This window comes from Haliaeetus leucocephalus, unplaced genomic scaffold, assembly GCF_000737465.1.
Source record: "Haliaeetus leucocephalus isolate CR32 unplaced genomic scaffold, Haliaeetus_leucocephalus-4.0 Scaffold140, whole genome shotgun sequence".
In the NCBI taxonomy this organism is placed as follows: domain Eukaryota; kingdom Metazoa; phylum Chordata; class Aves; order Accipitriformes; family Accipitridae; genus Haliaeetus; species Haliaeetus leucocephalus.
In genome coordinates this window covers 9,375,063-9,389,411 of record NW_010972576.1, presented here as the reverse complement: position 1 = coordinate 9,389,411, position 14,349 = coordinate 9,375,063, and the positions used below count along the sequence as shown (strand labels likewise).

Here is a 14,349-nt window from a genome sequence, read left to right as displayed (position 1 = left end):
GGGAGGGAGAATTAACACATATCAGAATCTATATTCCCATTACTTCTCAAGTGCCATTTACTGCTACGCAGACATTACTTAATGTTATGATACGCACCTTGAGAAGGAAAGATCACCACATACAAAAAGACCCCACCAGGGCAAGGAGTTGCTCTGTTTGCATAAGTGTCAGTTCTGCAGAGGACTGTGCAGAACATATCAATAATCTCTTCCTAATATGAATTTAATTCTAATGAAAGTGTTGATCTCCCACCTACATTAATGTTTAATACTAAATGTTACATTAAAATGTCTAATATTAATGCTGCAAGCAGTTAAACTGAGCAAACCTTCCAACCAGAATTTGATTTTAGGTCTGTATGTGCTGAGAAAAGAAATATATCTCATACTGCAGCAGATCCTCTCAGGCGAGCTGAGGAATGGGACTGGGATCTTCCAGAGGGAATTGCAACCGCCCTTAGCTGCACTGACACTGACGAATGGGATGGCTTACCCCTGGACTTCCACCCCATGTCTGCATGGCCAGTCTTGATTTCTTTCTAAAACAGGCACAGAAGCTAACAGTAATATTCCCTTTCTCAAGCTCTTCTGGGGTTCTTGGGCTAGCTCTCTTTTTTAAAACCCAAACTGATGCTGGGATTTTTAAATTTTTTTTTAAAGTATTTCACCTCTATAGACCCATCTAAATGAATGGCTTTCTCAAACATCACAGAATCAGAGAATAATTAGACTTGGATGGGACTTCAGGAGGTCACATAGCCCAACCTCCTGCTCAAAGCAGAGTGCATACTGAATTCAGACATCTCCACTCCATAATCCATTAACAAGTGATTGCAGCTCCTCTTTTCATGCTCTGAATTTCTCCACCCCTCCCACTCTGCAAGCCCCTCTTTGGTCAATACAGTACCTGGGAAGAGAAAATGTGCATTGCTAACATACTGGAAACACTTTGAGTATATCAATAATGTAGTAGGAAAAATGGAGAAAGCAACATAATTTGTTAAGATTTATAATACACTCCTGGCAATATTACTCTCTGGGGACTGCTAAGAAAATAATGTCATCACAGGTACAAAGAAAACTATTGCCATAGATCAAAAACTGGCTAAGAGAATTAAGAACAGGCAAAATACTGTGTCAAGCCTAATGATTTCACCTGAAACAGGGTAGTCAGGAATTAGAGAGGCATTCCAGTACAAGCAAGAAGAGGGATTGGAGAGACAGAGAACAACTCTCATGGTAATGGAAATAACAAGAGAGGCCTCGGGTTAGAGATGGTGATCTGAAACTGCTGCTCTCTTGTTCCTTATTAAAAGCGGAGGAGGACATAGTCAATGAAATCAGCAACATAAAATTTTACAAAGAAACTGTAAGAAGCAAACCAAGAACATAGAAACTGCTTGCTGCCCTAGGATGGCTGCTGAAATCAAGGATTTTGTACAATTTAAAGAAACATTATACCTTTGCACAGATAATAACCCTATTCAGAATTGCAGGTTAACTTAAAACTCAGGTTGCATTTAAAATCTTTCTACATATGGTATTAGTTCCAAACTATGCACATGCACAAACAACAACAAAAAAAGAAAACAACCCCCCCCCCCCCCCCCCCCCCCCCAAATACCCAAACCACACAAACAGTCAGAAAGGGGACAGACTGCTCAGTATATACTAACTGCAGAATTATTTTTTTTTGCACCTTTTCCTGATGTACGTGATAGTGATCACTGACCAGAGCCAGTATGGCACTACTTGTAGACTACTGAATTCAGAATGCCATAGAGGCTGGTAGAAAGACTTAGTATCTGCCACATGTCACATCTGTGGATGATGTGTCACTGAATAAGCTACTGGTCTGAAATTTATTCCTTGCAGGCAGGCATCTGTGTTACTGAAGTCATACAATAATGAGATTCTTACCCAGAAATTAAGGACAAAATGACATGGTGTCTGAACTGCATTCTCGAATTAAAGAATGAAACTTGAAAAATTTAAAACTAGTATTTACAAATATAATTATTCAAAAATATTAATTATAAAATTTGTTTGAGGCTTTTAAACTCAAAAATACATGCAAAAAGATACCTTTTAGCTGCAAGATTATGGTCTTCTTCATAGGTACATTGGTACTTAAATGCATAAACTCATAAAACACAAACAAAAATACTCTTTGCTGCAAGCTTTTTGGATGGGTGGTTTTTTTGCGCGTGTTCCTTATCCTATGGCTCGTGCTTTTAGGTGCTGCTTTGTTATAAATAGGAATTCTCCTTTTCATCATTTTTTATCATTCTAATTTAAGAATTTATTATGTAGCCAGGGAACAAAAATCAATAACACCTGACCTGAATGAACCAGATATTATGCACAGCAAATCGCTGAAGTGAGCTTTTTTCCATAAATTAAAGATTTAACTTTGAAAACAAGTTTTAAAATGTTCACCCAAACCAGTCATGATTACTTATGAATAATGGATGCACCTGAAGAAAACAGGGCTGGTTTCAAAGCAATTTTCCATAGAAAAAAGATCATAAAATTAGTTAGCTAATGCACCTATACTAGAGAAATATGCCCAGCTCTCCTCTCAGCTATAGAAAATATCTGTACAGAACTCAGCTGAGTCATCGAGCTGGATGGTGCAGTCTTGTGATGCTGCTGTCTGTCACACTTACTCTATCACACAACAACCATCAATTCAGCACCTTTCAGGAACACTGAATGAACTCAAAAAAGAAAGAACATTGTCTTCTCCAAGCCCACCTCCTGAAGTTATTCACTCTACAGAAGTTCTCTCTACGAGTTTTATATTTATGAACAGCAGCTCATTCTTGCCGAGGCCTCTGACCTACATTACCCACTGCTTCAGTTTCTGGCCATCAAATATATGCCAACAAACAGGAGAGATTCACCATGCAATGAAGAATTCTACAGAACGTAAAATCTTACACGTTGCCTCTTGAATTGTCATCTCATATTTCTACAGTCCAAAAACCAAGAGAGCTTGCTAAAAATTTTTATGCTTCATAAACACTGGCAGAATAGAATGCCAGATAAGTTCTCCATTTATCAGCTAACTCAAAGAAATTATCAAATCAACCTGTAAATGTTGATGGATTTTAGAAATAGATTTCCCTGAGGTGCTGTGAAATGCTGACAGAACTATAAATGTTCACAAGCAAAACATAATCCGTTGGAAGACTATAAAGATGTAATGTGACTGCTTTCAACAGAATCATGGATTTGACAAAAATCGCCCTGCTAAATAAATACTTACCATAGTCGTTATCATAAAAAATAATAAATTTCTGCCAGGCATATTCTGTGACCACCCTCAAGATGACATCATTTAAGTAGACAGGGGGGCGGACGGACAGTGTGTAGTCATCATTGCGGTTGCTCCTGGTGAGCCCGCAGCCGCTCCTTGGCGTTCCTGCTGTTGAGCGCTGGATGAAGAGGTGAGGGATGTGCATAGCATCTGCCAGCGACTGCAGGGATCCTGCTGACGTGCAGCCAATGGAACTGACAAGGGCCAGGATGCCTTGGTTCATCAGGTCACAGGCTGTAATAAAACACAGCGATATTCGAGGTGAGAGTGGTTCAGTGCATAGGGCCTATTTTGGTGTTGAAATGCAGACACTGGGAATAGAAACACAACAGGTTTGATCAAGTGAAATATGGATAAAATTTTGCACATTGCGTAATTCAGACCTAAAATGCATTAAAATCACAAGGCTTCTCTATTCACTTTGTGCTGTCTTGTGGTGAAAGCTGGAAGACTGCCCTGTCCACCTTGCCCAGAAATGAATTATCCCTTGAAAATGAGACCCACTCCTGGGTCTTCTGAGGAATAAGAACCGATTGCAGCTACCGAATTAACATGACCACCCAAAGAGATAAGCACTCTTCAAAGTCTAGCACAAGAGCTCCATGAATAGGATCTTTGCATTATACAGAGAAAACTGGAAGAAATCACAGCTCAGACTTGCTGTCAACATTTGAAGACAACTGAATATGATTATGTACATTAACTTGTCCAAGCAAAAACTGAGTTGCTTTTGGGTTTTAAAAGATATATGAAATAATCTTATGCAACTACTTATTTTTCTTAAAAAAAAAAACCAAACAAACAACAAAAACACACAAAACACCCCAACAAAAAAACTACTCTTACAAATAGCAAAATGTTTTCAAAATTCAGTGAACAGTTTATATACATTTACTCTCCTCACTTCCATAAGAAAGGCATGAACTTGCTTATGCAAAAGATAACACCTTGTAACTAATGTTCCTGTTAATGAGGGCTAGTTACAGAAGACAGTCTGAAGTACAATACCAATGACATCCACATTAATGCCAAAGGCGTTTATCATGATTAATGTTAATGCAATCAATAAATATCAGAAGAATTAATAATGATTAGGTCTGTAATTTTGAAGGATTACCCTGCAAAATAAAGCAGAGTCAAGTGTTTATATTGGGTTTCTAACAGACTTGAGAGCTTGAATGAAGAAACAACACGGGTTTGTAGCATAATTCCCCAGAGCACACCCCAGGCTAAATTCTGAAATACTCAATTTGCCACTCGCAAAGCTACACATGCAGTTAGCCTGCATTTACACATGTAAATTAGGGAATGGGATGGTAAAGAGTAATATGTATTTACGTATGAATATCTAATACTAAACTATGCGATTACTTATTTTGCAGGAATATTCTGCATGCACAGCAGGTGCAGGCAAAACCAAGAAACCCACATGTGAGAATATATTCCCCTAAAAATACAAAAACATATTTTAGCACCAGACCTGTTGTCTCCTATCATATGGCTCCTACAGTGAGTAATGTTTTACTTCGCAAACACTTATTGATCTCAATGGGAATATTTACAGTGTGAGGAATGGAGTTGCACATTCAGGACAAGTGGAGATTGACTTTGTAGCCAAAAGGACAGCACAGGCGGTCATGAATGCAGAGAACCACCTTCTCCTAAAGCCAGTGCATTTTTCTCATTAAAATACAGAGGTCTGGAACATGCTGTGGTGAACTCCCAGAGGATGCCACTGAGGCTCCATCTGATGGGAACGCTTCTGAATTCCTTCATGCAGATAAATGTGGGAGGGTAAGCATTCCCACAGAGAAGTTTCAAAGTGTTTTGGTTTAGGATAAAGTGTTCCCTCTGTACATGCTCTGAATATAGCTCAGCTTTTGGGCCAGCTTCTGGGCTTCAGGTTAAAGGTAATACATTTTCAATAACCACAAGTATCCTTTTTCAGAAAAATATCAAATATCATTGGTAATTGGAAAAAAATTATCAGTATCTCACAACTTTCTAATATTCAGAACATTTCAAAACAATCTTATTAGCTATTCATCTTTTATGCTGCTTGTTACATTCTTCATCATCACCTTCAACAAAGATAAAAGGCTTGTCAAGTTATCTTTTTAGGGAAATGCTGAATCTCTTTCTTGATATGGTTCTCCTCCACCAAGTACTGCAATATCTATGTTGCATATCCCAGTGAGAATGCTACTGCTTGAGAAACAAACTATTTTTATTGATATATTGATCTATCCATCAATAAATACCAGGAGCTATCTATGTGTCAGTAGATATCTTTATAGCTAGATATCAATAGATTCATAAAATTGATGTCAGGTTTTGCAAAAGCCTGCTTTTAATTCAACGAAAATTTAAGTCTACAGGGTCCTGATGCCACCTGTTCAAATAAAACATGTAGTGTGACCCTCCAGTCTCTTAAACATGACTTTTAAAAACATAGCAGAGTCGAACTGCTTACAAAAATCACTTGAAAATGTCTAAATTTCCAGGCATACTTTCAGACTGAGAATAACCAGTACACTCCCAGTAATGCTATGAAGTGGGAAATACGCTTTTTGTGAAAATTGTTATTGAAACATGAAGGGGAAGAAAACAGCACGGAACATTTAGCTCCACAGGGCTAAATGCCAATACTGGCAAACAAACTGAATAAAGGATTAAAATCTTCTCTCTTGACACTGCACCACATTTGTTACAATAGCCTCAGGACTGAAGTTGCCTGTGTGGCTCTTTCTTCCATGATACGCTTATGAGAATTGCGTGTGCTGGATTGGGGCAATATGCACTTAATTATGCTCACAAATAGACCTTATTCCTGTACACTTAGAGACTAATACACAGAGAGTTAGCTGCTGGAGAAAGGGCTGTTATGAGGCAGGCTTTTCCAGAAAATGAGTGCATGAGTTGCAGAGTTTGTCTCTGAGTCAGTCTGACTGGATTATTCTTTGAACAGAAATATAATTTCTACAATATATACATATACAAAGTAAAGCCTAGACGATATGTCAAACTATCATGTACAATATTCATACATTCCTTAGCCAAGCAGAACTTCTGTAGGCTCCAGCAGAAGATTTGATTGGTAAAAAGCATAAGACTGAGGTCTATATGTTTTCTTAACCCCTTTTTCTCCCCTCACAAACAAAAGCTCTATTAAATCCTTTTCCTAGTGATCCAAATATTTCAACTGTCTCTTATCAATTGACTAAAAGCTCTAGTTCAAACATATTTTAAATCCTGGTTGTATTCCCTTCTTGATCCTGAAATATCCAAGTTATGTTTTGTCCCACTTGCATTAAAAAATCCACACACTCACATATTATATATAAAAGGACTTAAATGCTATCTTGCCATTCAAAACTCTGTTGCAATTTAATTTACTACAACCTCCTCAGAGATTGTATTTCCAAGCTGTTATTTAGTCTACTGCCAATATGATCAAGGAATCTTAGTTTACCATCAACTAGAAAAAGAAACATGTTGCTGTGTCTTTTAAGTCCTCAGTCAGGACAGTAGACATGTCAAATTCAAATGGACTTGGACATAGCTCCACTGCAAGTTTAACAAAGAAGGAACAGAAAATTAGTAATAGTGTTTGTAAAACACTACCATTCCATACTGTAAGTTATGTTTAAACATAAGTTGTCCAGACATTAATTCACCCTCACAGCCACCAGATAGAAGATGCTATTAAAAACTGGAACTTCACCAGCTAAAGGAATAAAACTGATCACAGCATTTTACACATGGCATAGAGAGAATATCAAGAATGTCTATAAAATAAGATAATTTAAAATGTTTCTCCATTGTAGATATACATAGCACATATAGCACACAGCACATAGAGCACACACTGGCATGCACCCAGCATTACATTTAACTCTTCAGCTTATCTTGTCTTTCTCTAAATGCGAAGTTACTGAATTTCCAACACCGATGGGCTGATTGCCAGTAACAAAAAAGCAATCTTTTAGAGTAAAATATATTCTAAGTTAGTTTGGCATGGCATCTAAAGAAAATAAAAAAAACCTATTTTTGTGTTCAGTATGCTATTTTTTAAAATAAAGAGCATAGCGAATGCAATTTGAAATAAATAATTTACATCTAGGCTATCAGCTTGTATAAGCACTTCCAGCAAAGCAGAATTTAAATGGCTGTGGTTACAAATGTGTCCTTAAAATGTATTCTCTGAAAAATGGAAACAATGGTAGGTCCTTAAATAACTACTAGTTGCTGTAATTCAGAAAAAAAAAAATCTATAAATAAGAGCAAGTTTAAAAACAGATGCAGGAATAAATAAAAAGCACCAAAAAAAAAGAAAAGGACTGCTGAGATTTAACTATTGCTATGAATGTGAGCATTTTCTTACTTATTTCTCCCTTTTTCTTCCTGATGATAAATCATAACAAAACACCCGCATACCCACAAACTGATGAGCCAAACTGAAAAAAAAAAAAAAAATAGTATAAGATGTCTGGAGTCTTCAGTAACAGCCTAATTTTGCTCCCGTTTAAATTGCTAGTTAGAGTAAGTCAGACCAACTCTTAACATTATTTTTTCCAGAATGCTAAATACTGTGCATAAAGAGTGGGTAGTATCCCTTTAAATAATCAGAGATGTATTCTAGGGTCCTTTTCATCTTCTATAATTTAGAAACTACCAGGATCCTTCCAGAACTGTAGTGTTGTTTGACCAAGTATAGATTTAATTTCTGTTCACTCAACATAAACCCTGTTCCCAGAGTCCTGGTCCCATGGGCCTGACTTGGACATCCCAAAGTCATTCCCCTGGATGTCCTCTTTAAAGCTGTTATCATTTCAATCTCAGTGCTCCTGGGTGTTTTCCACATATTACCCACATAGAACAGTGCCTCAAAGCTATTTATCTGAACGTGAAGCTGGGGGGAAAAAAACTCTCGTCACTGATATCTCTGTTTTGGGACGGAGACTGAGGGGTTATAAAAGTTGTTTTCCCCTCTGCATCTGCTCTGTGTTTTGGAAGTGCTCCAAGGACTCTGAAACCAGGAGGGCTCCATACAATTGGGCAAGATTAGTGTTCTCTTGATTTCTGTAGAAGGCGAGTACAGCCTTTCCACAGAAACATTTTTTTTCTCTTCTTACTCTCTTTTGGGTCCTGTACAATTCACCACTAGATGGATCATAGCTTCCCTGGAAGGATACTCAGATTTGTTCCCCATTCCAACAAAATAGCCAGGAACCTACAATCTGGTCAGAGGTCAGGGAGAAAAATCTAGTCCATAAGAACCTCAGGTTTTCCCCATACATTAGCCATGAAGAGAGTATTTACAGATTTATTAATGTATTCTGGAAGTTCATCATCCCTTCCATTACCCTATTTGTACTAATCCACATCCAAATCAGGATAAACAGCTGATTCAAGGGGCAAAATACAACATCAGGTGACTTGAGCATCTACAAATGGATATTAGGCAATCAGAACTTCTATGTAGCTTTGAAAATATAAGCTATTATTTCTTGTTTACTTTGAGAATAATATGCTGCTAACTGCTCCTCAAATCCTTTCTTAGTTTCAGGATGCTGATGAAGACTGAGGGACTGTGACATGCAAATCCCCTGCTGCAAAGGGTAAGGAATAAGCATAAAGTCTGGATTTCTTTCACTGAGATGTTCTGCTCCCTCCTCATCAAGTGGCCATGCTAACCACAGTGCAATTTTTTTGGTCTTTGTCACCTTTAAACAACAGTCCCAAAACATTCATGAACTCATTGCAGAAAGATAATGCATTCAAATGAAAAAAGCCACAAACACTTACAAGAAGTTTGAACAGATAAACTACAGGTCTTTTTGTTTCATGTTCATAATCTCAGATGCAAGAAGTATGGATAAAATGTGATTATGAGACCCATGATCAAGTGAGTCTGGCCTCAAATTTTCAATAAATCTTTTTAGTCACTTTTGGATAGCAGTTCTGCTCTTGCAAATTACTTTTCCTTCATAACACAATGGTTCATCCCAGACTTAGAACTGAATTATTTCAAGATGAGTGACAGCACGTTTTTAATATTCCCTGAAAACTATTCAGAGGGAAATAAGGGTAAGATTGGGGAAAAAAAAAATATTATTGGCTGGATTTAAAGAATATTCTCCTCTACAGTGCAGATAACAGTCTATCCTGTTCCTTTTCTTGATGGCATTATAGAAAGCCACTTCATTTACATCTTCTCTGTAAATGTTAGCCAATCTCCCCCTCTTCTCCACTACATTATACTTGGACTGCTAACAGTATTTTAAATTCACTTGTAATTAACCTTTAAGGGATTTTAGTTTGTCCTGACTGTAAAACAAACTTGTGTTTGAGTCTTAACAGCTGTGCTTCCTAAGCCTTGGGATTTCTTTGTTTGGGAAAAATAATCCAAACTTCTAATATCTAAGAGTAAAAAATATTACTAGAGAGAGCATTTGCATCTCCGTTGCACAAAACACCACAACCACTTTTGTATGTCTTTGTTGAAAAGCATTTTGTAAGCCTTTTCTGGGTCAGATTTCTTCCTGTATACAGGCTTTGCCGATTATGATAACGTTAAATCCATCACATTAAAATTTAATAATTCATCTGAGCCTTGAAAAAATAAACTAGAAGTCTCACAAGTTTGGAGGGAGGCAAGCTTTGTACACAAAAGATATTTTGACACCATCTCTTGCAGGATGCAATGTAAGAGCTTGAAAGAAGCACAGCTTGCAAAGGCTACCAAATGGAAGGCTCCGCAAGTTCTGTTTTTGGACAGAAGTCCAGATTTTTTTTTTTTTTTTTTGCAAGTCAACCTATGTTTCTTGTTCAATTCTACAGAGGCACACAGAGGGCATGTGTCTTGCCAGATTACCACACCAAGCAGAGAAACAGCAGTACAACTACTTATATTTTTCACATCTGGTTTTGCCTGGTATTCAACAATTGCTTCCAGGCTTTGTCTCAGAGGAGTGATGGCTCCTAGCCCTTCAAGAAGCCTGAACTGCTTTGAAAAACTTTAAAAAAAACCCAACACTTTAAAGAAGTTACACAGCCACAAATCTTCAGCTGAAGGATAGCTTTAGCTGCCATCTCCTTTAGCACATGAACATGAGTATACCCCCCAGAAAGTGCTACAGCTTTTCAGGGTTACTACAGCTGAGAGGTAAGATGAGCCTGTAGTGCTGACTGACCTGGAAAGAGGACACTGTGCCAGCCAGCACTGTTGTAGAAAGGTTCAATATGGCTGCTAATGGGTGAAGAGGGGCAGGGAAAGAAGGAGGTTAAGTCAATTAAAGCCAGGCAGTGACATTCATTGGAGAAAGGGCTAGAGACGCATCACAAAATTGACCTCTAGGATCCTGGCATTCCAACAGGGATATCTATCTGCAAAGTTAATGTAACCCACTGGAAAATAAGAAATGCATGGAAATCCAGGTCTAGATTCCAAGAATGAATCCAAAATCCTTTTTTTTCTGTCCTGATCCCTCACTGACACAAGCCAAATCTCACCTACTACCAGCATCCTTGCTCAAACTGTTGCATGAAAAATTTCCATTCATCCATTCAGCAAAATGAAAACTTTTCCTTTCATGTGTAACTATTACTAGATTACACTTGATTACCTATTTAATGATGAAGCATATACTACTTTGGTCTACTGTGCAACTTCCTCCATCCCTTACTTTGTTCATCTTTGCCCTTGCACTGTTACTGAATCTTTTAATTTCCTTAACCAGCACTGTTTGAGAAGTTATTAAGCAGCATATAGTGTCTGATACCCTTTTTAATAGCTAGCTTGCCTGCTGCAGAGCAGACAATTGCTGCATAGCAGCAATTATATGGAAACAAAAGGGCTGAGTCTTAAAGCAGCTTAAAATAAAATTAAAGACAATTTTATCAAAAGATAACATCATGACAAAATCATGTGGATTTACTCTAGCTCTGTGTTCTCTGAAAGTCTGTGTAGAAGTGCTGGGGAAAAAACATCAACAACAAAACCCGTTTAAACCTTGAGCATCAACAATTCTCATTTTACAGACTTGCTCAAAACAAGCCAGGGCAACATTCTTGTTAAGAGAATAAAACACAGAACTTGATGCCATTTGACAAAAATCACACTTTCCTTGCCACCTATTAGTCAGATTGTCAGGCAATTTTCCCTTCCAGCCTTTCTATCTCGGATCTAACTTTACCTTCCTGTGTGCTTTTTTCTTCCCCTGAGCATTGCAGAACATTGGCTTTCATCCTCCCATGGCCTGTTCTCCCTTTCTCCTTAGGATCTGCTCCAGCCAGGTAAAGCAACTTGCTCTCTCTCTTCATGTTTTCTCCTCCACCTCTTCTTTTTTAAATTTTTTTTCCCCACCTACTTCACCCTATCTCCTCCAATGTCAAGAATCAACAAGATCTAGAGGACTTGGCACTGGACTGAGAATCTGAAGGCTCATATCCTGGTCCCACCTCTCCCATTACTTTGTTGCATGACTAATTTTGGATGAGCAATCTGATTTCTCTTATGCTTTGGTGATTATGATACTTTGACACCTTTGTAAAACACTTTTGCATGATCTAAGTAAAAAGGATTACATTTGTGTTCCTCCCCAAACCATATTTTCCAGGGTTAGAAGGCCCATTTCTTAGCATAATTCACATCACCAGAAGTTCCTTTACATCCCCTCTCTTTTCTGAATACTCATGTTTCATGGCTCCCCTTTTCTTGCCCAAACTATTAGCATGGAAACAGGCTCTGCTGGAGAGATGCAGTGTGAAGCACAGTACCACAACCTAGTCCAGGGCAGACAAAAGAACACACAGCTGGTAGCATTAGTTTAATTGCAAGCCCTACAATGGAAAGAGCTGCCTGTGCTGCCCTGGATGAGCTTGGCATTCTCCCAAGCATAGATATTACTGAACAATACTGCTCGAAATAAGACCATCCCCCAAAGGAAAAGAAATCTGTGAACAGCAATCTGGGAGAGCTTTCTTTCCTATAGTGCAAACAGCAAATGTTCAGGGAACGTTCTGCTAAGGGGATGATAGAGTAACTTTTTTTTTTTTCTCTTATGGCATTGTAGAGAGAGAAAAGTATTTTCATAAGCCCAAAAAAGGCACTTTTTTTTTTTTTTTAAGAAAGAAGAGAGGCAATTCTACTAGACAAGTCAATCGAACAGAGAAATTTGAAGAGCAAACAATACTAAGGCCAGATCTTGCATTTGCCATGAAAAAGGGAAACAGACTCTACATCAAGATAAAAGAGCTTTGTATGAGTATAAAAAGAAAGCAAGGAAGACAGTACCTCAGTTGCAAAAAATACCTGGGTGTGAAAAAACTGAGAAGCCTGTAGGAGTTCAGAACATCAGTTCCATTAGCAACTCAAGAAAACCTTAGACGAGTCAAAACAACTATCACCATTATTATTTGCTAAGAATAGACATTGTGCTTATTTCACTGACTGACACACAGAATAACAATCATAAGAATAAAAATATCAACTACCTTTTATAGAACACTTTTTTATTTGTAGCTCTGAAAATGCTTTGCAAAGAAGCTCAGCATCTTCATCTCTGTTTCACAGAAGAAAAAAAACCAGATGTGCCAAGGGGAATTACTTGCCCAAGGTCAGAAAGCAGAGCAAGGAAATTGTTTGCCATGCCAAGCTAAAACATACACAAAGACTGAAAACAAAGTCTTTTGTTGCAGCTTTTTATTGTTTGTTTTGTGCATTAGTGTGCCATTGAAAGCATTTTATGTTCTGAGCCCAATATAACTAAGCTTTATGAAAACGAAAGATTTGAAAGGCAAGACGATGTGGCCTACAACAATGGGATTAAGTGACAAAGAGTTCCAGATGTGCAGCGACCCCAGAGTAAGAGCACTGTTGATTACAAGGGATGGGGGGGGGGGGGGCATGTGCCACAATACTGAGACACAGGCATGTACATAATGGGGAGTGAAAGAGGTAAATAAAAGCAGACCTGTAGGTGGGAGACAAAGTCTTGGCAGATAACACAAAATGCCAGCAGATGTGGGGAATGTAGTATAATTATTCAATAAAGGAATAATCATTTCACAAGGAAAATTACAGATACAGTGTTCAACTGAAGGGAAATCATAAGGTATTGAGTTAAGGGGGGAGGGGAGGAACCATGCATGCAAAATTCAGCTCCTGGGAAATAAACAGTCATGATCAGGTGTTTTGGACAAAGGCATATACTTGTATCAGACTGGGTACCTGGTATCAGCAACAGAGGAACCCAGCATCTCGGCTCGTATTACTTACAAACATCCTCAACAGGGTTTCATATCTGACATGCAGCATGATTGGTCCTAAAAACCTCAGATAAGCTACATATTCACTAACTACCACATAAGACAATGAAACCCAGAAGAACACATTTTAAAAGGGTTGAAGGTGCAATGCTTATATAGTGAATATACTAATTCAGAAGTGTTAAAACAGTACTAGTGGAAGGCATGGGGATAGCAAGAGAACCCATAGGTTTTCACAAGGAACAACAATAAAGGAATATGAAGAGTAAGGGGATGTAACCACAGCTTTGAGGTCATAGAGGAGGATGTTAAACATTAGCTGGTAAGCGATGAGGCAGTGAGATTTGCAGTTGGGAAGTAATAAATCCATTTAGACATCAAGGAGGAGAATGCAGGTTGCTGCAATGTGGTAGTAATGGAAGAGAGCAGAAGATACAGCAAGAAGGCCGGTGACAGTGATACTGTAACAGCTGAAGTGGTAGATAGCCTATGCATTGACAAATGCGTCAGTTAAAAGGGCACTGAGGAAAAATCAACTTGGTGCATGTTGTAGACAAAGCAGCAGCAGGGCTTGGCAGCAGCCTCAGCATGTGAAGAGAAGGAGAGAGAAGACAATGTGCCTAAGTCTGAGAGTCTATTTTTGTTCTCTTACTCCAGGAATAATAATGGTGCAGTGTTCCTTTGGTGCCAGTTGCAACCTTTTACTGAGATTGCTTTGACTTTAATGGTTGCAAGAGATGCCAGGAAAAAAAGGT

The 14,349-nt window shown here is 38.2% G+C and overlaps 1 protein-coding gene across 2 annotated transcripts in view; it reads right to left on the bottom strand.

Moving 5' to 3' along the window:
• Positions 1 to 14,349, bottom strand: part of GRID2 (glutamate receptor, ionotropic, delta 2) — a 734,176-nt gene that overhangs the window by 302,366 nt on the left and 417,461 nt on the right. The window contains exon 3 of one of the 2 annotated variants that reach the window (XM_010586162.1): positions 3,272 to 3,556. The exons of the other annotated variant lie outside the window; for it this stretch is intronic. Within the exon in view, the coding sequence (XP_010584464.1) occupies positions 3,272 to 3,556 (285 nt within the window). The remainder of the gene's footprint in view (positions 1 to 3,271; positions 3,557 to 14,349) is intronic. 2 annotated transcript variants of the gene reach the window in all.